Here is a 24887-nt window from a genome sequence, read left to right as displayed (position 1 = left end):
CTGGGCATGGAGAGGAGAAGGTGAGATGGCTTTTCGAGTTTACATCGTACAAAAGGCACCATCGGTTCTAACCTGGATCTCCCAGCTTCCGATTTCATGTCCTCTCCACCAAATCTCGGGAGAAAGTTGCTCCCCTGGGTGCCCCCTCCCCTGAGTCCCTTTGGGAGGGCAAGCTGGGTGCCAGGTGACCTGAGCTGCAGTTTACTCACCTGTGAAGTGAGGCTGGCAATGCCTGCAGCACGGGGACATCTAATGAGGGCATGTGCATGAAAGTGCCTGGCACCTGTGTGAGGAGCTAGCTGTACACGTCAGGTACGATTATTGTGACTTTGTAGAAAAATGCCCTTTGTGTGAAAAAAGATCAGAAATTCATCCACCTAACGGTGGATCTTTCCAACTGAAGCCTTAACCCCACGGAACCTGGAGGACCAGGAGCAAACTTCCGTGTGGCCCTCAGGGCCTGGCAGCTCCTGCAACCCCATCTCTGCCCCTTCGCCCTCCCTTCTTGCTCCAGCCCCCCTAAGCCGCTTGCGGTTCCCAGAGCCTTTCACAGCTGTCGGTGCCGAGACCAGGCAGCAGCCCTGCCAGAGCGGGGTCTATCCTACCCTGTTCACGAGCTATCGCATCCCGTCCTACGGGATGACTGCCGTGGGGCCCCCTCTGGTGCCCTGAGAGCCCCTGCACTTCCCTCCTCCCAGCACAGAACCTGCTCCTCTCTGCCTCCCAATCGACGGAGAGTTTTTTCAAGCTGAGAACAAGCGCTCTTCACTGCAGTCTGTCCAGGCCCTGGCGCAGCACGTGCTCAGTGTGTGTGCGTGGAGGGATGAGCAAATGAACAGGTAACAGAGTATTCCCCATGTGAATGGAATCAAAAGCCTTAGCAAGAATGAGGGATTCCAATGTGGGAGTCAGAATTTGGGTGGTCACAGCCTTGTGGCAGACAGGGTCCCTGCACTCAAATTCTGCTCAATCCCTCAAGCTGAGAGAATAACCTTTCTCCTCCCCACATCTTGACCCTGAAAGAGAAGGAATAGAAAATGTACTGCCCACCCCTCTCTGAACTCAGGGCGTGGTGGAGGTCAGTCACTGGGTACCTGAGTCCCGCTGGTCCAGGGTCATGGAGTTCCACCTCCTTGTGATGTCGATGTACAGTATGTCCACGGCGGCCATGGACAGGCTGCTGCTGCTCAGCTTGCAATTCCTGCAGAAGACAGGAGGGGACATGTCACCACAGCACCAAACTGGTCCTGGTCCCTCTTGCATCCATGCCTCTGCCCGGGCTGCACTCCCTGCCCAACAGGCCCCCCCCTTCCCAAAGCTGGAATTAATGAAGGGTGCATGGCAGGGAATGGTGGGAGAGAAGGCTGGAAATGTACCGTGACTTCAGGTTAGAGCATGTGGGCTCCTTCAGCTGGGCTAATTAGGGCTTTAATGGGCTGCAGAAGGCAAGGACTTTCGGAGGGCAAGTCTTGAGTCAAACCTGGCTCCTCTATTTGCAAGCCAGATGGCCCTGGTTAACCAGTTTCCCCACCTATAAAACAGGTGGTCTTCCCTACAGTCACGTGTGCTGGCCTGTCCCTGCACAGCCTACTCAGGCTCTGTCTGCTCAGAGGGAAAACGTCTGCACCTTCACCTCCACCAGTCTCTGGAGGAGACGAGCTGGACCTGCAGTGCTGTGTTCCCCTGCCAGTGTCCAGGCAGCTGACGGTCGCACGCTCAGAGGACCCAGTGATGGCAGCACATTACCGGGACCCACTGACAGCGTCACTGCTGTGCAGAGTGACTCCCCCCTGAAAATGCTCACCAGGAGGATCCTGGGGCCAAATCTGCAGGCTGGGGCTTGGGGCCTCTGTACTTCGCCCATCTGTCTGTCACCTGAAGGTTTTATGGAGGCCCGAATCCGCCACAGCAAGCCAAAGACTCACAGAGCAGAGTGGCACAGGCTCCCCACGCCCCATCTCGTGGGCTGAGGCAGCACTGCTCGGGGTCGGGTGGGGGGCTCAGTGCTCCTTCCCGGCTTTAGGGCAGTCACTGGAAAGGACAGGAGGAGGGAGATGCAGGCTTCTGAGTTTTAGGTGTGCCCTGGTTTGGGAGCAGAGAGGCTGAAATGGCCAACTTTTAGTCTGATGTCAGCAGTGGTGTGTGCCCTGTCCAAGCCACGGTGGGATGTTTAGAATCCTCCTTCTCCCCACTTGTATTTTTTCAGAGGGGCGAGGTCTGGAAGTGTGGGGAGGCAGTCTGGCACACTGAAAAGAGCACGATGAGGGCATGCGCCAGACCAGGACTGAACTCCTGCGACTCCGAGCCGTCTACTTAAACCGCTGAGCCTTTATTTGCTGATCCTTCAATGAAGATAATAATAGCCGCCTACATGGCAGTTGTGAAAATGAGGTGAGGAGCCAGCATGGTGCCTGGCACCTGGCTGGTTCCCAGCAACTGCTGGTTGCCTTCTTGGTCTCTCTCTCCCCTTTTCTCCTCTTCTCCTCTTCCAGAACTGGCGCCATCTCGGCCCATCGGAGGCTGCCCGAGGCTGCCCTCCAGGCGAGTGGCCCTCCAGGCGAGTGGCCCTGTCTGTCCTGGAGAAACGCTGCTCGCCGGTCAACGTCTGCGTGCCAGGGCTTGCGCTCTGCCCAGCGCAGCGCACAGACAGAATCGTGCTGTGAGGTGAGCCCTAGCACTGGCTGACTCTGCCCTGAAAATCCTGAAAGCTGCACCCCGGGGCCAGCTGTCCATTTGACTGAACTGCATTCAATGCTGCTTTCAACTTTCCAAACGTGTGCACATCCATTGCCGCAGCTAATGATAAAGTGGTTCTTTGGTTTCCCATTTATCATCCTCCCTTGTGTGACTAGCTCCCTGAGGAACCCGGCAGGCCAGAGATTGATTGGCAAGCAGGGTTTGGGCATCTCAGAGGCCCCTCTCCAAATCCACGCACGCCCCTAACAAGGGCGGTTGGGAGCGTGCCAGCATGGTGCCTGGACGCGGCCGGGGCTCCTCGCATGCTGGCACATTTGCTGGCTCCCGCCCCGCCTTCCTTTCTTCCCGCCCCACACATATTTCTGAAGCCATCCATTCACATCCTGCTTCCTCCTGGGCCGGCTCCGTATTTCAATCACAAGTCACCATGGCAGACTTCAAAGTACATCAGCACACAGTTATTGAGCCCCAGTAACAACATGTCAGTGGACACAGAGCTTTTCATGTCCCCTGTCACTGAGATGGCTATCTCTATTGGGTCCCGCCGGGGTGGGGCTTCCGTGTCTCCCAAGGCCTTCGAACAACCTGCTCGGCTCATTTCCAAAGCTTCATCAGGAACGGCCATGGTTTTCTCTAATTATCATTTCAGGGTCCTCTGGGCTCCTGCTCCTGCGCAGGACAGGAGCTCCGCTGCCTGCCTCTGCAGGTTAATAGAGTACAAAGAGCAAAACCGAACTGACCGCTGGTATATAGTTATTTTTTCCCTGACAGGTAGAAAATGGAAGTGTCAAACCGTTAGCAGGAGCCGTAATTTATCAGAAAGAATTCTCCATTTATCCCTTTTCCAAGGAAACTCATCCTCCCTCGAGACACCCGCAAGTACCGTCGATCGCAACATCTGCTGCGGGGACGGGAGGGATCCTGCTGGCTGCAGCAGACAGGAAGTGCTGCAAAAGGATTTTGATTCTGTAGACACTTGGGGGGGGGCACCATCTGCAAGCCAGGCCTTTTCCTGCCCATTTAGTGCTCTGGATCTTTATTACGACTCTATGAGGGAGGCGTTCTTAGTTCCATTTCAGTGATGGCGAAGCTGAGATTCAGGAGAAAGGACATGATTTGCCTGAAATTTCACAGTTGGGACTCACATTCTCTTCTCCCCCGGAGGAGAGTGGACTTGGGAGTTTTGAGGAGAAGTCAGGAAGTGGCCAGGCCCAGGGCCCCTGGAGGAACCCGGGATTCAAGACACAAAGTCTCAGGAGGGGCCCAGGAAAGCTGGAGCCTCCAGAGAGCCCTGTGGGAAGAGGATGGGTCACTGGGATCCAGGTTCTCCCAGATGTGTCCCTGTGGTCATCAGGCAATGCTGATAGACTCCGAAAGGGAATGAACTGTCATCCACCCATCCACTAAATGCAGAATTTATTTTGTGTCCACTACACCAAGGCAGTATCCTGGGCCTTGGGTACCGCTCTCAGAAGTGGAAGTGATCTGAGAGCCTGGGGGTAAAAACGTGAAGTCTTGGTAGCTCTTAACCACTGAAAACAGTTTCCCCTTGTGTCCTGGAATGCAGTTCTTCAAATGACTAAAGGATAAATTCTTCAGTAGAAGAGAAGCCCAAGCAATATGGTAACATGAGAAGCCAGAAACATTCCTAAGGAAAAAAAAAACGGGCTAGAAATGTACACAGAAGAAATGCACTGTGAAATTCAAGTCCAATGCACCTGAGTTGGGACCTTGAGTTTGCTGTGTGACTTTGAGCAGGTCACTGAAGCGCTCTGCATCTAAGTTCCCTTATTCCTACAACAAGAATCAGGCTACTCACTGTATGAAACTATTTTAAGGACGAGCTTAGTGCTGGTACCTGTGGGGAAAGGACAAATAGCAGCTCCCAGCCTTCCTCCATGATGCAGAACCAGTTTTTGCTTTGTTTTGTTTTTGTAATCAAAGGAATTTGGTCACGTGTGATGGGGAGAGAGTCGCAAATCATTCAAGTTCACTAGGACCCTAAGTATAGAAAGATTTGAAACTATCATCCCCATTTCCTTTCAACAACTACTGGCATCTCATGGGAAATGTAGACACCAACTTTTTCCACTCCATGAAATCCTATTTATAGAATTTTTGTGTGTCCATCTTTCTCTGTGCAGACAAGGAGCCTATTTTTCCTGGAGAGGTGTCTATAAGGTGAAAGCTAACAGATGACCAATATTTGTTTAAAAACATACAAAAAAAACTACCACTTAAATATCTAAGGAGGGGAAAAAGAAAACTCCAGGTTATAATGTATACATTATTTTAAAGGTCACTGATCTCCCAGTACTCACAATGGTGCCAAAAAGAGGTCATCGCAGAAGAGGGGGATTTCCACAGTCACAGAGGAGTTAATGACAGAGGAGAGGCAAGGCCCCTTAGCTTCCATTCCAGAACATTCTTACACACCACGTTGCCTCTTAAGAGAATACCCCCCCCCACAACTACCAATTAGAAAACATATTGACATCTCCTTATGAGAAAAGGAGGCAGAAGGGAGTAAAAAGGAGAAAGAGGAAACTGTTCTTTAGTTTAAAAGGAGACCAGGCTCAGAGGCCACAAAAGGGGTGGTGAGCAGGGGTCTCCGAGAGGCAACGCCCCACACGGAGCCAGAGTGTGCGGGGTGTGGAGTGGCTGCCTCCGCTTCCCAGAAATCAGCTCGCTGTGGGGAGTGGCCTGGTTTTCAGGCTTCGAGATGGAAAATGCAGCACGTGTACACGGATGTCAAATCCTGAGTAGGATGCACTTGGAGACCACGTTCTTAGCGCATTCCACAGGACGCCCCTCCGCATTAGTAATCCAGGGGCAGGAAAAGAACCAAAATGCGCTTCCCTCCAAGAAAGCTGTTGCACTAAAGAATCAGATCATTTCTGTTTCTCAGAGACGGAGAAGTCTCCACACCCCAGCAATTACTGTGAAATAATAATAATAAAGAGATAGGGAAAAGGGGCACTTAATTCATGGTAATTTGTGCTACTATTATGTGCCTCCCGAAGAAATGACGCAAAAAGCTGGTTAGACAGAGTTCAGTCTAGATAGAGCGACAGTTCATTATTTCTCATTTTTTGGTGGAAGAGGAAAACAGAATATGGCCAGGCTGGTGTTAGCATAATTCACTCCTGAAATTGCTGATCTGTGCAGCGCGTGCTATGAGAGATGGCCACTGGAAAAAAAACTCAACCGGAATGTTTACTGTTTTGTCCCTTCCAGTTCTCTTGGAGGAACTGGGAGAGAGAGTGGGTGGTGGAGATGAAAGCCAAGTTCGACCTCTGCCTTGTGAGTGGCAGCCCTGAAAGGAGGCTCTGAACAGTCAGCGTCTGTCTCCTGCGCAGCGCTGCAGAGGAGGGCACTTGGTTCAACTCAACATATGGCATAAATATTATTAATTCATAATGAAGCAAAATTTAAACAAAGCACGAAGGAGAGAGAAGAGCTGTTAGCAAGAGAAAACACCTGCTATTAAATTTAGCTGGCAAGGCTGAGCAGACTCAGGTAAATCTAAAAGCAGAGTACCTTCTTTTACAGTTAAGTTGCTCTTGGGATCTCTTGATACATTTTAAAAAGGAAAAACCCGCTAACGGTTGTGCGGCGTTTTCTCCATTTCTTCCTGCATCTTAATTACTCAGGACAGTTGCTGGTGGCGTCGGGGGAGGGGCTCGCCGTCTGAGTCCGTAGGCTCTGCTGCCTGGTCCCCATTGTGCTCCCTTCTCACGGTCACTGTCACTCCTGCTAACACAGATCGGGAATGACGGCGGCAGGAGCTAATAGTCTCTAACATCACAAAATCAGCGTTTCGCGCACATGCCCTTAATTATAGAGAACAAAGGGATGGAAAAGCTTAAGGTCGATCACGGTAGAGGCAGATTTGTTAGCGGTATTTTTGACACAGCCCAGGCCCAGTCTGAGCGCATTTTAGGAATCTTCTCCTAGGACGCTCCCGATTCAGTGTTCTTTTCAGGGCGGCGTGTGGACACAGCGGCCCTCTCCATTGCGCCTTGGCTTCTCTCACACTGGCGGTCTCCGTGGGCAGCCACGCTTTGATTGAACCCACCAAGGGTTTAAAAATTTCTCCTGAATGGCCAACATTGATATACACGTATTGAAGTTTTACAGAAAAGTCGGTAGTTCCAGTTTCTTTTGAAAAATCAAAAGCGCTGGGGCTACTAGCACCGCGGGGGGGTCTCTCCTTCCCCAGCACATGCGCACCGCCGCCACGCAGACCCCGCCCACGCAGACCCCGCCCCGCACCCCTGTCGGCTTCCCGGGACTGCGATTCTTCAGGTTTACTAGTTTTTCTAAGCTCTTTCCCTCTCTCACATTTTAGTAGCATTTTATCAGAAATAAAAAGGAAGCATTTCAGTTTCCACCGTCCAGTTAGCCTGGATGACAGACCTTTTCTAGCTTCTGGACAGGTGGGACGCTGCAGAAAGCCATCCCCGGGCTCTCCCGCCGCCCGATGGGTGGCCCCCCCCTTCAATGCCAGGTGAACGTCGTTTACAACAGTCCAAACCCTGCCTCCTCCGTCGGGGGGCTGCCTTGATTCCTCCCGGCAGACAAAGGGTCCCCTATTCTGTCTGCTACCCCATGACTCTGCCAAAGGACTGCATTTAATTTTTTGTTCCCCACGAGCTGTCTGTTAGGCTGAGAGTCCCCTGAGGGTAGGTGGGGTGCCATTATTGACCTCTAATTGCTCAGTGGCTACTGGGTACTCAGGAGAAGTTGTTGGGTCATACCAGACATGGTCCTCTCCCACACAAGATTGAGACCGAGCAGGTGTCCCAGGATCAAGGTCCCCTGCAGCACCCAGACTGTGGTCCCCATGCAGCCAAGCCATCCCTCACTCTCATGTGCCTTGAATGGACTCTTCTGTGCAGCAGTGCAGGCGGTGGGAAGGGCCCAGGAAGCTCCTGTTTTTGCTCCAGAAGCTCTCAGCCCCTGGACCTGTGATGCTGAGGGAAGACAGCTCACCCTCACCATTCCCCTGGGACTCTGCACACTTCCACAGTGCCACAGGGGCCCTCATGACTTGTGGCCCCTGTCACAGAGCTGTTCCCCTATGTCCCAAGCCACAGTAGTCACAAAGGGACAGAGAATATCTATTTATTTTTCTCCTCCCCCTCTTCATTATATTGGGACAGTGGTATACACAGTTAGCAAGTTCTACTTTCCAGCTTTCCATGCAGATGGTGGAGGCCAAGGAGACAGACGGAAGTGGAAGTCATTGAACACACCTTCTGGAAAGCTTTTAAAAGGGTCTAATTAATTTAGCAGAGGGCTTTTGCTCTTCCTCCCTTCTTCCTCTTTCTGCCTGGAACTTGACTGTAATGGCTGGATTTTGAGCAGCCACCTTGTGACCAGAAGGCAACTCTGAAGCTGGAAGCTCATGCTTAGGAGGGATGAGCAGAAAGAAAGAAAGTGGGGTGCTGATCACTTTATGGAGTCATTAGCCAGCCCTAGAAGCCCCATTGCCAAACTTCCTGTTGTATGACAAAAACTAATTGCACTATCTCAACCAGTTATAGGTAGTTATCTATTACTACACAAATGCAATTCCTAAATGAGTCAGAGGGCATCATGTTAGGTGGTATTCTTGGGGAAATAACACATATCTGTTGTCTTTCTTGAACATCTCCTTGGCCCGATGGGAATAATAACCATCAAACTCCCATTTAACAAACAGCTCCCCTGAACCAGGCCCTGGGCCCTGTGGTCTGTGATATGTTACAGCCCAACCTCATCGTAACCCTGCAAGGTAGGGGGCATTATGCCTACTTCATAGATGAGGGAAGCCTGAGACTCAGGGAAGACAAGGGACTTGCCCAAGGCCACACAGTGATGCACTTGGCTTTGCAGCCAGACCCCAAATCCTGTGCTCTTCCCCTGGGCTTTCCTGTTGCCCCTGGAATGAACATAAAGTCCTCCTCAAAATCACTAAGCAAGTACTACTTCAGGGTTACTGCAAAGGCAAAAATTCCGCTCATACTCTTGTTTACCATCCTACCTCAGAAATATCTGAGGGCTGTAGAGTTTATAAAACACTCTTAGAGAAAAGTGTGACAAAACTGCTTTCTGATTCCAGACTCCTAATTATTTGCTTTAGTGAACAAACCACGAAGAGCGTGACTTTTGGGTGCATGGTAGAAATATTAAAACCAACGATGAGAAAAACAACGATGACACTGAGTGTTGGCAGACAGTTTCTCTGAGGTGTACACCACACTACCCTGGGGTGCAGGCAGCTTCCCCCCATTTTACAGGACCACTGAGGTTCTGAGGTGTCCTTAACTTGCCTACGGGTTACGCAGCTAATGCTGATAAGCACTGCCGGATCGCCCCAAGAGCCCCAAAGGCAGAGACAAAGAGCAAATAATCTCAGGAGATCAAGTGGCAATGGCTTATTTTGTAGGCTTCAGCAAAGAAAAAAAATCTCATGTTTTATCTTTAAAATCATGCAAAATTTGTATTATACTCTATAATACAAGCTTGTTATTTCTTATAGTAGAACAAACGTATTAAATTATTTATCCACTGAATTATTTAACTTTTTCCTCCTGAAGTCGACACTTTGGAATATGTGCCTTGTTTCTCTGCGGCAGCTTCATGAACGCTCCACACTCAGCCACGTGCCGCTGGGAGGACACTCGCTGGGTTTACGAAGCCCAGGTCTGTCTGAGCCCACGGGCTTATTTTTTATAGGAGGTTTAAGGACCTAGTTCAAGGTAGCACAGAATTGTTTTTAACCATAGCATAAGGTTGTGATTGCTGCCACACTTGAAACATTCATTACTTCATTCAACAAATAAGACACTGGGCCGATCCCACCCCAAAGGGGACGCTGACAGATAGACCCCTGCCAGGAGCAGTCAGACAGACTGAACCAGCCAGAGGTGGGGCTGGACCCTACCCAAGCCCAAAGCCCAAGCTGGAGGGGCTGGGCTCACTGACCTTATGAAGGTACGGAAGCCTGTTGGTCCCAACTTCATTGTCCCCTTGATTCCTAGGAACCGGATGAACAAATTGGCCATCCTGTCCACCAGGCGCAGGTAGTTGAACTGCTTTGCGTACTTGGGGAACACCTGCTTGAGGCAGATGGAGGGCAGGTGGGCTTCGGGATTGGGGTTGGCGTCTGAGGCGATGGCCAGATCACTGTCAGAAGGATCTTCCTTTCCAGCTTCCGGCTTCTCCAGCTGCTGAGACCTGAAGCACACAAGGCATTAATGATCGGACCGACAACTGGGGTGAGCCCTGCCCCAGACAGGGAGCAGTTTCTCTTGCATATTCTCCTTTCCTTGAGATTTACAGCAACCTCGGGAGGTGGGTATTGTCACTGTTTTTATCGTACAGACCAGAAAACTGACCTCAGAGAAGGGACCTGCCCACACTCATGGCAAAAGGCAGGACTGAAACTCAGGACAAAGCGAGGACAGGAAACGTATGCTTCCCCCATTCTGCAATCCGGGCTTCCCAGTGTGGACAATTCCTTTACTGTACTCATAATTCAAGAGAACACTCTCTCATGGCGCAGCCTGGGTTTGATTTTAAACTCCTACTTATGGATAGTAATTGAATTATTAAGAAATATAAATATCTCCTTGAGGGCTGGCAAGAAGCCATCAGCACAGTTCAACAAACAATTTGCAAGGATGCACCAGCTACCCAATTCTGGGAACAGGCGCAGTCACATTTCTGGCTGAACTATTTTCTTATTTGGAACTCAAACAACAATAACAAAAAATGATTCTAGTGTTGTGATTCCTTAGTCTGGGTGTTTTATTCTGAAATTCTGGTATTCAAGAAAATTCACAGCTAATAACGCTCACATATCCGCCTCTGTCCTAGAATGTTCTTCTCACCTCCATATCCACATATCCAACTACCTACAGGCACCAACCTCCACCTGGAGTGACCACTGCCCTTCACTCCGAACCCTCATTCCCCGTCTCCTTGAATGTGACATCTGCCAGTTACCCAAGCAGGAGGCATTAGAATAAATGCTACCTCCTCCCCATCCACCTCTGCAGCCAGCCCAGCTCCTTAGTGTCCCCTGAAACCAGCTCCTCTCACTCCTACCTGGACTCTCACCTGAACTGTGGCAACAGAGCCTCCTGCCTCCAGCCTTTGCCAACCACAGCTCCATCCTGCACATGGCAGCCACAGCGCCCCTTTAAAGCAAACCTGCTTGGGTCGCCCACTTGCTGCAGCTTTTTGTGACCCTTGAGAGCCCACACAATGAAGTCACACTCCTCATTGTGGCATTCAAGGCCATTCCCGATGTCTTCCCCACCCTTTCTCATTTCCTATCACTGCCCTAGACACCCTATACCTGTCAAGGCTCTGAGCCCTCCCTTCTGCCCCTCGGCCTGGCCTGGAAGCAGACACTTGGTGCTCACTGGACACCAGCTCCCTTCTCCACTCAGTGCGTTTCTCTCTGCTCTTGGCCCTCATCTCACTTCCCTGCCTCTTGTCCTGCCCAGAGCTGACCTGGGGCCAGGTGCAACCCTTTCCCACCTGTGTGCACCCATGCTCATTCCTGAGACAGAATCCTGAGCCCATTGAACATGGACAGTAAATACTGCCTAAATGATTAACTGATGCAGGAGAACTAGAAGCACATCTCATGGTACTGAGCGCAATGTCAAGGATATTTTCTACTCTTTTCTCTATCAAATGGCCTTGTCCCTGGTGCTCCCACTTTCAAGGACTCCATCAGCTCCAAGTTGCACCATCCTGGTCTCTTGGTACCTGCATTTCTCGGTGTTTAAGGCCTTCCCCTGACCCTGGATGCCGGACACACTTCTGGACCACTTTCAGAAGCGGCTCGGATGTCTGCTCACCACGCTGATGACTCTCTCCCGTGCCCCACTCCTGTCCCTTGGACTTGCTTCTCTGTTCCCTCGTCTAGGTGCGCTGAATTTGTTTACACGCCAATACCTCTATTTTGTGAGCTCCTTGAAGGCAAGGACCACATCTCATTCAACTCTACTTCTGTAGGACCTGGCACGTATTCCACGCGCCCTTGGGAAACGTTTCATCAAATTTGTTGAGTCGGGGGAGTTTGCTTTTAATAGCAAGGTAAGCCTCAAATAAAAAATCAAGGTTATGACCATTTGTATCCCATAAGCTCTTTTAAATGGGAAGGATGTTTGAGTGCTTGACAGCCCTCCGAAGTGGTCTTCTCTTAAGCCCAGTCCAAGGAGCCAGCCTCTGAGGAAGAGAACCCTGCCTGTGACTACAAAGTCCTGTAAGTTCTGTTCATAGTTCCTTCTAAGTGGGTCTTAGCCCTGGTCTCAGAGAAAGGACAGAGGGGCAGACCAGGGCAGTGCACAAAGCTCTGGGGCAGCAAATGCTCCCCCCACAAAGGGGTGCAGCTCAACTCCTCTGGAGGAGCCGGGGTTCCCAGGGTGGGGCACAGGCTCCCTGCAGCCCCCCTGGCTCCTCCTCGGATGAAATGAAATGTTCTCCTGTTGAGGTTATAAGGGGAAAAGCTGAGTGAAAGAAAGCAGCACTGTTACTGGAAATTAGCTTTTAAGTCACTGGGTAAGTGGCAATCACCGACTTTGTAAGCGCTCGTTAAGTTTTTGTTACACGGGAGATTTGGAAATGTACAGTGTGAACACACTCGGCAGCCAGGAAAAGCACTCGGGTTGTGTCTTCCATCAACACAACCATCTTGCCCGTATTATCTCGTCTGCTCTTCACGTGGCCCTGGGAAGTAGACTGTTATTACTATATTGCTGTTTCAGATGGAGAAACTGAGGCGCAGCAGGTGAAGCACCTCGATGCCTGGCTGACCCCAAATTATAAACCCATTCTTCTAACCTGTGCTCGCTCCCTTTTACCACCATTACTCAACAGTAAATCATGTTTCACGTTGGGCGCGACAAAACCCTCAGCACTGCTATTTACTGTTTTCTTGAAATTGTTTTTATAGATTCTAATAGTGATTCATGCCTTCGGCAGTCAACTTGAGAAATGCAGAAAGGAATCAAAACCGTTTGTAATCCCACACGTCAGGGATGAACAGTATTAACGTTCTGATTTATCTGTAAAGTTAGGGTCACACGACATGCAGTTAAAATCCTTCTTCTGACACATTACAAGTATTTCCCACAGCACTAGATATGTTCCCAGGAGCGTAATTTCTCATGGACATGTAATATTCCGTATTACGCCTGAGCCATCCCTTAATCAGCCACCCCCCTCAGTTCGAGAGTGAGTGTCTGTGAGGCCTGCTTGCCCCGAACAGAGGGATGGCCGATCCCTCAGAGGCACCGTGGCACCACTGGGAGCAGTGCTGGAGGTCATTCTGTCCAGTGACACCTCTATTTTCTTTTAGTATGTCCAACACACATTACAGATATTCGCCATTTTTGACTATTATAAAGTGTACAACTCAGCGGCAGTATGACCTCCGCGATGTTGTGGGACCCTCTCCAGTTCCAGAACATTTCCATAACGATGTCATTTTAGAGGAGACACCTTAATCCTACGTAGACGGGGACATCAGTGCCCATGGGTCATTCAATCAGCAGCATCTCCCAGGTGGTGGCCTCAGCCTGGGCTGCCCTGGTGATGGGGACCCGCTCAGGTTTTCCCGGTGGCAGTCAGAGGCGGTCTCCCTCCAGCGTCTGCAGCCTGCACCCCACCCTGCCCCAGAGCCACAGAGAATGAGCCCGCTTTCTCTTCTACATGATGGCCTTTCACGTTGCTTTCCAGGGTTGCTGTGTGTCCAATAGGACGACTCCTATTTCCCTCCCTTCCTGACCCCAGTTAATAACCTCAAGATGCAAAGGGCCTTACAAACCATATGCTGTCATTGTCATGGACTCAAAACCACACATTCAGGGGGAAATGGGTTTACTCAACTGGAAGAAGGCAGTAAAGATATAGCTGATGTACAAGAGGAAGTAAAACAACAAGAAATAGTACTTTTGCTGGAGATAATTTCAACTATCGCACTGAGATCCAGGTTATCACAAATACTACAAAATCCTGTTTTTACTTAATAGCATTTTAATGAAAATGTCAGGCTTATAAAAATAAGAGTGACTAGTAAAGAAAATATAAATCAAGTTTACTAGTCCTCTGGGGTAATTTTAAAAATTGAATTTGGTGTATCCATGAATTCATTAAAACAGGGGAAAGAATCTCAAATGTTCTATTTATCATCGTTTTTCAAATAAAGTAGAATTATTTTTTATCAAACCTTTTGTGAGAAAAACACCTATCTTTATTTTGCCTGGCAAGCCTACTGTCAAAAATCACCAGTGTTTACTGGGAACCTACTACGTACATTTCAAGCATCAGGCCAAACAACTTGCCTGTATCACCTCAATTGTCCCTCATAGCAATTCTGGGAGGTAGGTAGAAACTGGTTCCATTTTACAGAGTAGAAAGCTGAGGCCCAGAGAACCTGATTACATGCCCGATAACACAAACCAAGGGTGGAATCAGAATTTATACTTCTGTATAAGCTGTCTATACTCCCAGAAATGAACACCAGAGGAAGGCAGACAAAGCAAGGTCAGGTTGCAGATTCAGAGAAGGTGCTCAAATTCTCTCAGAGAAATAGTTTTCATTCTTAGTTAAGCATCCCTTCAATAATTTATTTATTTATTCATGAGCCACTTTCCAAGCACTTAGCCATCCCGAGGACCTGGGACACACGGGTGAGTCCCCTACCCAGTCCCCGCCCCAGAAGCACTTGCTCAAGGGGGAAAGACAAGCCCCATTCATAAATAGTCTCTGAGGCAGGTGGAAGTGGCCAGGCGAGTGTCTAGAGGTGGGGCCCGGAGCACTTGGAAGGAGCAGGGTTGCCTGGCCTTGGCGGCAGACCTTGGGAGGAAATGGGTGGGAATATGATCTGAATGCCCACGTGCGTCTGGGTCCGACAGGCTCTGCAATGGCAGACAAATGGGCTTGGGTTTGGTAGTGCAGGAGGCGAGAAGAGTGTGATGAGTTTCAGGGAGAGGAGTGGCAGGATCAGAAGTGCGTGAAGATGAAGGCATCTGTCAGCGGTGTGGATGTACCCTGATCCAGGTGGGGGATGGACGAGGTCGGAAAGTGCAGTCCCTGGACCAGCAACATGAACATGGCCTGGGAACTTGTTAGAGATGCACTTCCTTGGCTCCACCCGGACCTATGGCCCGGGAGCCTGTGAGTGGGCCGGGCACGCTGTTCCGGGAAGCCCTGCAGTGGTACTGATGCAGGCCCAAGTCTCACTGAGAGATGACTTTGGTAACTGCTTGGCCATGGGGGACAGAAAGCCCAGGCTCCGGTTCCTGGGGATCCTATGGTTCGGCAGGAGAGCCTAGTGGGCAGCGGTGCTGTTCTGGCCAAGGAGGGTGAGCAGGTTTCCTTCCCCACAGTTCGGCTGAGACCTGTCCCCGCAGCCACTTGGGGATTTCAAGTGCGCATTGGCATTCCTGAAGAAACGGCCAGACGTGGGCCGCAGAAGCCCCTCCAATTAGCCCAGCTGCTAATTTAAAGAGTTGGAGGATGAAGTCACTAAAAATGAGCATAACCACCACTCGGCCCAGCTCCGTCACTTGACAAATGTCTGCTGGCACAGATGCTCCCTTTGCCTGACGGTGATGCTCTGCTATTTGAAGAGAAGGCGACAAGACAACGAAACGGGTGAGGCATGTGTTTCCAAACTGATGAGGAAAAGGACTGGATGAGGGACCTTTGTCTGACGTTCAAGTCCGTGCAGGACCCAGACCCACAGGGGCTCTGTTCCCACCAGCTTCCCTTCCTGCCGCCAGCCTTCCAACGCCCACCTGGCCACTTCCACCTCCCTCGGTCACCTGCTTCCGTAGCAGGGTGTAACGCCGGCAGCGCCACACACAGTGGTGATGGCGTTGGGAGGACTTACTATGTGCTGGAAACTGCAATGTAAAAAAATTGAATCTTGATAAAATCCTACAAAGTTGGAGTTCTTATCACTCCCATTTTACCGATGAGGAAACCAAGGCACAGAGACACAGACTAATAGGCTGTGAATCTGGGACAGAGAGCCAGGCCAGCAGGGACCTCGGTTCTAGCCACTGCAGGGCACTGCTTCCATGCACGGCGGCTAAGGGGCTCCGGGCACCTGAGGGTCAGGCGGGTCACGTGTCACATCTCCTCTGGCCCTGGCAATGATTTTGTCAGTCAGGTACTATAAGCAGCCCCACTTTTAGTGATGAGAAAACATAGCTTCAGAGAGGTTAAACTGCTTCCCAAAGATCACTCCGCTATTAAGTGGCCAAGAGGAGCATGAGGATTCAAACCTGGATCTGTCTGAGTCCAAAGCCCAGGCACTTTCCACTCGGTCCCACTACAAGTCATTGTGGTCACGCGATTTCTCTGAACTCCCTTCCCCTCCCTTACAATGGAGAGACGACTCTGACCGAGAGGTTGTGTGGGGCTCATGAGGGAGAGTGGCCAGCAGGGCACCTAGTCTATCTAACCCTAGCATAGATGGTTGCTCTAGAATCAAAAACACAGCCTTTCTAGAAATCATCTGGGGGAACCTGCTGGGAGAGCTTTAACCAAACTCAGGGTGATGACCTGGGAGGGACCAGCACCTACCTGAGTGAGGTTGTTCCATTGTGATCGCCAAGCCAATCAACCCCCATTTGGCAGCCACGGGCTCTGGCATGTTACCGATGCACGGTACCCGCGGCGCGCATGAATTAACCAAGGCCCCGCAGCAGCAGGCAGCGGACTACATCTCGTTCCTTGTTCAGGATGAGTTTCCAGAGCTGCCCGCCTGGGGTTCTGCAGGAGCATCTTCCCGCCAGACCGAGCTACAAACTAACAACAGGACAGACACGAGGACCTGCTCTAAGGCCCGTTCCCACGGACCGGAGCCTGCACCGCTGCAGAGCTGGAAGGGCCTTTCGGGGTCACCGGGCCCAGCCTCTCCAATTTTCTGGATGAAGGAACTGACAGCTCACTTTACAATGGCCTCCCACTACACTTCTCTAACAACGACCTCCCAGTACACTTCTCTAACAGGGCTCCGTCTGCTGGCCCCTCCACACAGAGCGAGTGTCTTCGCCTCCACCCTCTTGCTCTCCACCTCACCATCACGGGCAGGGAGAGGCAACGTCAGCAGCCCCTCCCCACGGGGTGCCACCTGGTGCTTGAGCAGGGGCCCCGGGGTCGCCTGGGGCTCCACTGGAATCCCAGACCTGCACTCCAAGCCCGGTGACCTCGGACAAGTCTGATAACCTCAAAGTTTCTGTTTCCTCTTGTATAGAATGGGAATAATAACGGTACTTAACCTTTAGAAGTGATGTGATTACAGAGAAAATGGATGCAGGGTGCTTAGCACAGAGCCTCAATACCTGTTAGACACTGTGATTAGAATCACCAACTTCTTCACCTTCCATGTGCCACTGTCTTGGGAGGCTATCTTAGTCACCAACCTCAAGGGGAGAGGCTGGCACACAGCTCTGGGAACTCAGGACCTTGCGGGGTTTCTTTAACCACTTTCTGACATTCCGTGCCACCCTGGCCCTCATAACTAGACACCAGATGGTGCCCGTGCTCCTCCCAGGCAGTCCCCGAAATGTCACTGCAGGCTGCCTGGGCTCGGACCATGCCTGCCTCTTGTCCCCACCTAACCAACGCCCCGAGAGTCTCATCTTCTCTGGCCTCACCGCAGACCTGCCCCTTTTCTGATACCCTGGTTCTCTGTGGAGGATTACTGCTGTCACAGAACGATGCCACAAAATTGTCGCATCTTTCCACGTACGGAACGAGGTAAACTGCAGACCTAGGAGGGGCCCCAGCAATGATCTCGTTTTGCTTTATGGGGGAGGAGAGGCGAGGTTACTTGCTTGAGGTGGGTGGCAAAGACGAGCCCAGTTCTCCTGACTCCCTGTCCAGAGCCCTTAAAAAAGAAAGAGAAGAAAGGAACAAAACAATACCACCATTGAGTGCAAATGCCGGAGCGGCCACGATTCTGATGCTAAATGAGACACTTCAGATTCTACCCGTCACTCTGGTGGGCAGGGCAGAAGTGACGAGTAGATTCTTTTCACCCAAAAGGGAGGCAGAGTCCCTCTTTAGCGCTGTGAGTTGAAGACCGCTGTCTTTCTGTGGTTGATCGGGCTTGTCTAGCTTCTCACTGAAACCCAGAGAACGATTTTTCAAAGTCTCAGCCTTGCCTGCGCTGGCTGCCCGTGGCAGGCTCTTGAGGGGAGAGCTCGGGCCCTCGGTCCCACTCTGTCCGGCCCCTGCTTTTCCTGCCTTGTCTCCCCCATTGAGCTCTGCCCTCTCCTGTTCCAAATGATCTTTCCCAAATGATCCACTTGAAAAACACGCATCCCTCAAACCTTAGATTCCGTGTCACCTTTCCCAAAAAGCTTTCCAGAGCTCTAGGAGATAGAGTCGACCACCCCTTTGTATATAACATTCCAGGCTTTGCACTGTTTCCTTCATAGTCATGATCACAACTGGGAAGGTGATTAGTGCAACTGTCTGATGCCTGCTTCTTCCACCAGGTTGGACGCCTGAGAGGGCAGGGGGTGCTCTCATTCGTTATGACTGTGCTGGTCTCCCCAACACACGCCTGGCACGCAGTCGGTGCTCCCAATATCTGGCAGTAAATACAGTGATTGTTCCCACGAGTGCTCACGATAATCTAACTCCTTAGACACATTGTTGGTTAACATTTACATGTGAGGATGCTGAATCTCTGAGAGGTTAAGCCAGCTGCCTAAGGGATAAGGCTGAGACCGAAGCCAGTGTCTGTCTGCAGAGGTCACGTTTTTAACCCCTCCGCTTCTGGTGGCCAGAAGGAATCTTCCTCTTTTTCTCTCCTAATCACTGGGCAGATCCTGTCACACTGTCTATGTGACAATTGTAATCAGTGGTTGTATCAGCCTCTGTTTTATAACCTCCCAAATTAGCAGGGAAGGCCAACTTAAGCTTTCATTGTCTAGTTCTGCTAATGAAGGGATCTTTTTAATTACACACTCAGTGCTGATCTGCAAAAACAAAGCATTTCCGTGTTTAAACACAGTTCTGCACCGAAGTCAAGAGCTGTGTGAGCACAGACAGTAAGGGAGAAAACTATGAGTGGAAGTTATTTCTCGTCAAGACTGTAATTCTTCCTGGCATTCAATTTCTTCCGAGCCCGGTTCATTTCCTACAGGCATCCTAATTCTCCTTTGTACACTGTGCGCCCAGCGGACACTTATCCAGGGAGCCAGTAGGCGTGTCCCTCCTGGAACAGCCTGCTCCCTCGGATTTCAGATGAAATGCTCGCTTTGTGAATTTCACTTGTCACTGTTTTGCCCTGAGGGTGCTCCCCACGCAGGGGTGCCCATAAGGCAGGCTGGTCAATCCTGCGCTGTGGGTGCTGAATGCAAGGCCATCTCCCCTGGAATTTACACTCTGCTTCCTAGGCCGATTTTGTGGGCCATTCTGTGTGAGACTTTCACTGTGGCACATGAGGCCTGTGATCCCACAGACCGTCCTTGGGCAATGCTACCCTGATGCATTTGCATATGGTCAAGGGGAAAGAAAGGAGAATTGCTGTTACTGAGCCCCTCTTCTGGGCCAGAAACTCTTCAGCACATTAGTTACTCCAGTTCGGCCACACTGAGACCTGAAGAGGGTATTCCAGAGCCAGAATGCTGGGGTTGGAATCTTAATAGGCTGGGGATATTGGAAAAGAGTCTTCACCTATCAGTGTCTTAGTGTCATTATCTGTGTCCTGGGGATAATCATTCTCCCTACGTCACAGCACTGGTCAGAAAAGCACTTGTGAGATCTAAGTAGATGACTTAGAACCATACCTAGCAGGCGGCAAGCACTCTGTAGGTGGTAGCTGGTAGTTGTTGCTCTTTATCAAGCAAAGCTAAAGCCAGGTTAAATAAAGTACACAGGGTCACACATCCCCTAAATGGTGTCAGGTGGTCATCTGGGTTTGACTGACTTTTGTGACCTTGTTCTTTCTAGGCTTCCAGCAAGGTTAGGGGACACCAACAGGGCTCCCTGCCGGCCCCCCAGTAGGAGATCACAGTCTCAGTCGTCACCCTGGAAGCATGACCTCAGGACATCATTCTGTGTGTCCCATAACCTTCTGACCTCGGTATGAGCACCCTGGCTTCCACTTCTGCTGCTTCAAACACACCACTCTCTCAAACTCTGCTTTGAGACTTCCTTTTCTAACTGGACTTTCTAATTGCCATTGACCTTGATCTTTCTCTAGCTCAGCTTCTTCACAGCATCCAGTGCAGCTGGCCACTTTTCCTAAAACTCTCATTTTGTGTCCATGCATTCTCCTAGTGTTTTTCCATCCTCCGCTTCTCTTCCTCTAAGGGCCCTTAGTGGTAGAGGTCTCCTAAGCTTTGGTCCTTGACCTGCTCCTGGCCCTGCATAGCCTCCGTGGGCCGTGTCATTTACACACAGAAACGACTCCTAGATCCTCTCCTGCCTTGGAGCTTAAGCAGGCCCTGGGCTTGGCACCCGTCCCGCTCACCCCTGCGCCCACAGCCAGGCCCCGACCCCTCCCACCCAGCAATCTCCTCTTCTAGATTCCCCACAGCACTTCCTGTGCACTCTCTTGTGGAATTTGTCATTTTCTAAACTTATACTAGGGCCATCGAAGCCTGTGGCTTCTCTCTCCCATAGACTGCTAGTTTGCCAAAAATAAAATCTCGTTTTGCTCCCCTCATAGTACTCCACATCTACTAGGTGATGCAAATAAACAAAAAGTGCTGAGAAAGTACTGTGTAAGAAAAGTATTCTTTAAGACAAATGACATAAAGAATTTGGTATAATTTTGTCCAAAGGCAAGGAAACAGGCAGGGTTACTTCTGGGTGTCGTTCCAGCTGAAGGTTCTATAAAGACATTGCTTAGTTAATAGTCCGATGATAACTTACAGTAATAATAAGAGTGAGAGCCACCCGGGTCCACTCCGCACTAACTGTACGGCCCTGGGGAAGTCCTGCTGTCGCTCGGCCGGTCTCTCTTCTGGAAAATGGAACTGAACACTGGGCCCCACCTCACTGAGGGTCGAGCGACACTGGGACGACATAAGACCAGCGGCTAGCATCCTGGCTGCAGTGCTGAAGAAACAGTAGCTGTTATCACTCATTCGACACATAGGTACTGAATAGCCCCTCAAAAACCAGGGATGACGGGTCAGCTCCAGCCCAGTCTCCCCCGGGAAGACTTAACTGCGCCCTCCAATCCTCAATGTTCTTTTCCTTCGAGAACTTTGGTCCTAATGAAATTAGGTTTTAAAAAATGCAGCTAGTAAATTAGGCATGCATATTAGCAATCAGGTCCGGAGAGAAAGTCTAACTTTTTTCTTTGTGCAGTTTGAATTCCCCGAACATAGAGTTGTTGTCAAAATCCATTACAGTATTTAATTTCACTTGTCATTGCGCTATTCCCTGAGCAGACATCCAGACAGTTCGCGGGGCTGTTTCTCATGGAAGTATTAAACGTTTAGTTATCATGGTACACTTTTTAGATGATGTCTCCCCAATGGCGCTAGATACTCTTAAGAGATTGCCTAAATCAAGTACAAGGTTAAGGCAGGGTGGCAGCATTGTAGGAGTTATGCATCAAATGCCTAGGTTTTAGCTTCAACACTGCCACTCACCAGCTGTGTGACCTTGAGGAAGGGACTCAACCTCTCTGAGCATCAGTTTCCTCCTTTGGAAAGTGGCGACACCACCACCAGGTGCCCAGGGTTTTAGTGAGCTCTAAATGGAGTGCCAAGTGTAAAGAAATGTGAGGAATTTGAAGAATGCCAGACATATCACTGGTGCTCAGTACAAGACAGCCTAAACGTCCCCAAGATTTGGAGACACACAGATTGGGGTCCAGGGACTGTGGCCCACACTCAGCACCCTCTGCTCAAGGGACAGCCTTCTGGAGCAACATGCCGACTGTGACACCGTGGGCAGAACTGCCCAGTCCTGACCCCTCCTTCCTTCACGGCAGCCTTTCCAAACACCCCTTCGGACACGTGCAGTAACAGCCCTACTGGACCAACTCACCTGGTGGGGACAAAAGGTTTCCGGGTCAACAGGCCTGGTGGCAAGAACCCCTCCCCAAGAGAGAAAACAAGGGAGAGTCTATCATTCAGTTCTCCCGCTGACAAAGAGCAAGCTGAAGTCAGAGCTGGCCTCTTCTTTGGTTGTCAGGGCAATGTTGACTGTCCTACAAAACCTGGAAACCTTTGGGAGGTGATGGGGGGTGATGAACCACAAGGTTCATGAGAGAAGTAACCTCATCTGTTTTTACAAAAACTGCTGGCAGAAGTGCACCCCTATCCGGGGAATGGAGAAATTCCCATTTTACCATATAGTCCTTTTAAAAGCCTTTTAAAAGTGATTATAACTGGACTGAGTGGCCACCAGAAAGGCCCGTTCAGACCTGGCGAATGGGCGGATGTTAATTCCTCTGAAAACAGAGGATAGCACCACTCGTGCCACTGGGTCCCGTTGGCACTGGGGGACTGTGGGCACGTGCCCCGGCTCCTGCTGCAGCCCAGCGCCTGGTCTGTGGGGCAGCTTCCCCTCAGTGGGCTCACAAAACCTGAGTAGCAGCTCGGGAAGAAAAGGCAGTGCACCTGTTTCCCAGGGGAGAAGACTTTGTGCTGTGACTAGGAGGAACTAGTGAGTACTGGCACTGCCATTTTCTCCTGCAGTTTGCTCTCTGCTTCTTAAAAAGCTCCACTTCGTGGCACTTTTTTCCAAAGGGGTTCCGTTCTTTCCCTCTTAAGCTCTGTTTGGCTTTTAAAAGTCACCTTCAAAGTCCAACCCCTGCCAGTCGAATCCACCCAGATGTCCCACTGGCATCCAAGTTGCACTCAACTTGCTCCCCAACCTCCCCCCGCGCCCCCAAACCACTGCAGGCCGTTTCCATGCAGTTACCAGCAACTTCACCGTCCCAGTGAGCCAAGAGCAAAATGCTGCAGTGAGCTTTGGCTTTTCTCGCGTCCTCACCCTGCTTTCCGGGGACCTGTACAGAAGTCCTCCACCGTCCCCTCTCCATTCAGAGCCTCTGATTCCAATACTGCGGGGAGCCTGAGCGGCGGAAACAGCAAGCCTGGTGGTTTGCCGCAGAGGCTGTGGGGCCACGGCGCGTGGGCTCTGGCCAGTGTCCCGCCCACACGCCCAGCGCGCTCCCTCATTTGATCCTCACCACAGCCCTTCGAGGCTGTCGTCATTCTAACCAGGATCCCCACTTTCTGTGGGAGACATTCTCCCCGGGAGGCACAAGAGCAGTGACATCATTTGCCTGAGGTCTTCTGGATGGGCTGGACTCAAGAGCCCTCACTCACAAGGACAAGCCAAGCTCCTTCCCGACTCATCGTGTTTCCTAAGAGAGGGGCTTGTGGCACCGAGTTCGTGTCTCAGCGCCGACCACAGGGTCCGCCTCGCTGCCTCTGAGGAGCCAGGAGCTGATTGAGGGTCTCGGCTCAGAGCCAGCCGGCCTGCAGTTTCCTAGCCCCTGTGACCCTTTCTCACTATATGATCTCAGGGAAAACCACCAGATGATAGCTAGGGGCCTGCAGCAGGCAGAAGAGCTCCCCGACCCCCGACATCTGTCAACGCAACCTTATTTGGAGACAGGTCTCTGCAGATGTCATCGAGCTAAGGATCTCAGAGAGGAGATGACCCTGATTTAGCGTGGGCCCCAAATCCAGTGCCAGGGACCCTTAGAATGGAAGGGCAGAGGGATGTGATGGACACACACACACAGAAGAGGCAGTGGGACTACTGAGGCGGGGACTGAGTGGGTGCAGCCACAGACCAAGAAGCACCGGGAGTCACCAAACGCTGGAAGGGGCCAGGACGGACCCTCTCCCAGGAGAATCCCTTAGGAGGGGTTCAGCACCTTGATTTCCGACTCCCAGCTTCCGGCATTAGGAGGGAACGCATTTCTGTGGTTTTGAGCCACCAAATTTGCGGTGACTTCTTACATCAGCCCTGGGAGCCAACATTTGAGGCCCCCGTGTCCTCCCTGAGATAACGGCACTGCAAGCCACTAGAACGACACCCGCTGCACAGCACTGCCCTCCACACGTGTTAGCTGAGCCCAACGAAGATGTTCTGAGACATTGTCTTAGAAACCTCTCCCCAGGGCACCCCTGGCTGACTACTTCTGTCCTATATCATCGGGCTTGTAAAATGTTTAACTTCAGAACCCAAGAGCCAGGAAGAGGAGCCACAGGGCGTATCTCCTGTGAGCCCGGGGGCGGGGCAGAACGGGAAGCTGGCGGAGACGGCTGTGTCCTTGTGAGGCTGGTGACTAAGTGCTGGCCTGTCTCCAGCTCTGATGAGCCTGTCACAGTGGGTTTCACAAAACATCTGTTTCAGGAACAAGCCTGTTGTTTCAGGCAAGCTCTAGAGATAATAGTATGTTTTTCCTATATACAGCCATGACATGTTCACTGAAGCTGAGTATTTCTAAATGTGACCAATTTCTGGACTGGCAGAAGCCCATCAAATTCTCCCAGAACATAGACTGCGTGTGGGCAGTGCGGACGGCTTCTTTCGTGCCTGCAGACCTGAAGCGGTGTCTGCTCTGGCTGGCAGGGAGGCGGGTGGCGGGGGCAGCGTGGGGGTAGGGAGTAGCGTGCGCTCTGAAATTGGTCCCTCTAAAGGTAATGCTTAATTCTGCAAGGCAGTCAGATCCCCGGGCTTCATGCATATGGATGGCCGTAGTGGTCGAGCGATATTGCAATTTCTCTCCCCGCGCTAATCGACTGCAGTCGGCTTTGCCTGTGCACATACTAATGATCCCCGGGACCTGAACTTGGCTGGATTTGATTCAATTCTGACTCCGATAAGGAAGCACCTGTGTAACAACCCATGTGCAGTGAGTGGACCGTGCCTTGGCATGAGATGGAGAGAGGACCAGAAGGCAGGTCAATAATTGGGAAAGTGCTGGGCAGGGGCAGGTGAAGGGGGAACGTGGGCCAAAGTAAAAAAACTCAAGATCTCCCAGGCAGAGACTCTTTGGGAGCAAATACACTTCTCCTTTGTCCCCAGGGGAGGGATGCGATCTGAGCAGATCAAGCCCAGGATACGCCTGCCTTCACAGCCTCCTCTCTGGCCAGGGCAGCTGGCTGGTGCGCTCCTCAGAGTCAGGCCTGCATGGCTCTGGGGTGGGACAGCAGGGCACGGGGTGAACCACGCCC

At 51.1% G+C, this 24887-nt stretch overlaps 1 protein-coding gene across 2 annotated transcripts in view; it reads right to left on the bottom strand.

Moving 5' to 3' along the window:
- The window catches only part of TTLL11 (tubulin tyrosine ligase like 11), a 190583-nt gene that overhangs the window by 32653 nt on the left and 133043 nt on the right, over positions 1 to 24887 (bottom strand). The window contains exons 7-8 of one of the 2 annotated variants that reach the window (XM_037142176.2): positions 9670 to 9921; positions 1095 to 1201 (exon numbers count right to left, since the gene is read on the bottom strand). In XM_037142176.2, the coding sequence (XP_036998071.2) occupies positions 1095 to 1201; positions 9670 to 9921 (359 nt within the window). The remainder of the gene's footprint in view (positions 1 to 1094; positions 1202 to 9669; positions 9922 to 24887) is intronic. The other variant, XM_053656254.1, reaches the window with a different exon arrangement.

The sequence above is a fragment of the Artibeus jamaicensis genome, unplaced genomic scaffold (genome assembly GCF_021234435.1).
Source record: "Artibeus jamaicensis isolate MK-2021 breed Jamaican fruit bat unplaced genomic scaffold, CSHL_Jam_final scaffold_1964, whole genome shotgun sequence".
NCBI lineage: Eukaryota > Metazoa > Chordata > Mammalia > Chiroptera > Phyllostomidae > Artibeus > Artibeus jamaicensis.
The sequence above is the reverse complement of the archived record's forward strand: the minus strand, read 5'-3'. Positions and strand labels throughout refer to the sequence as shown.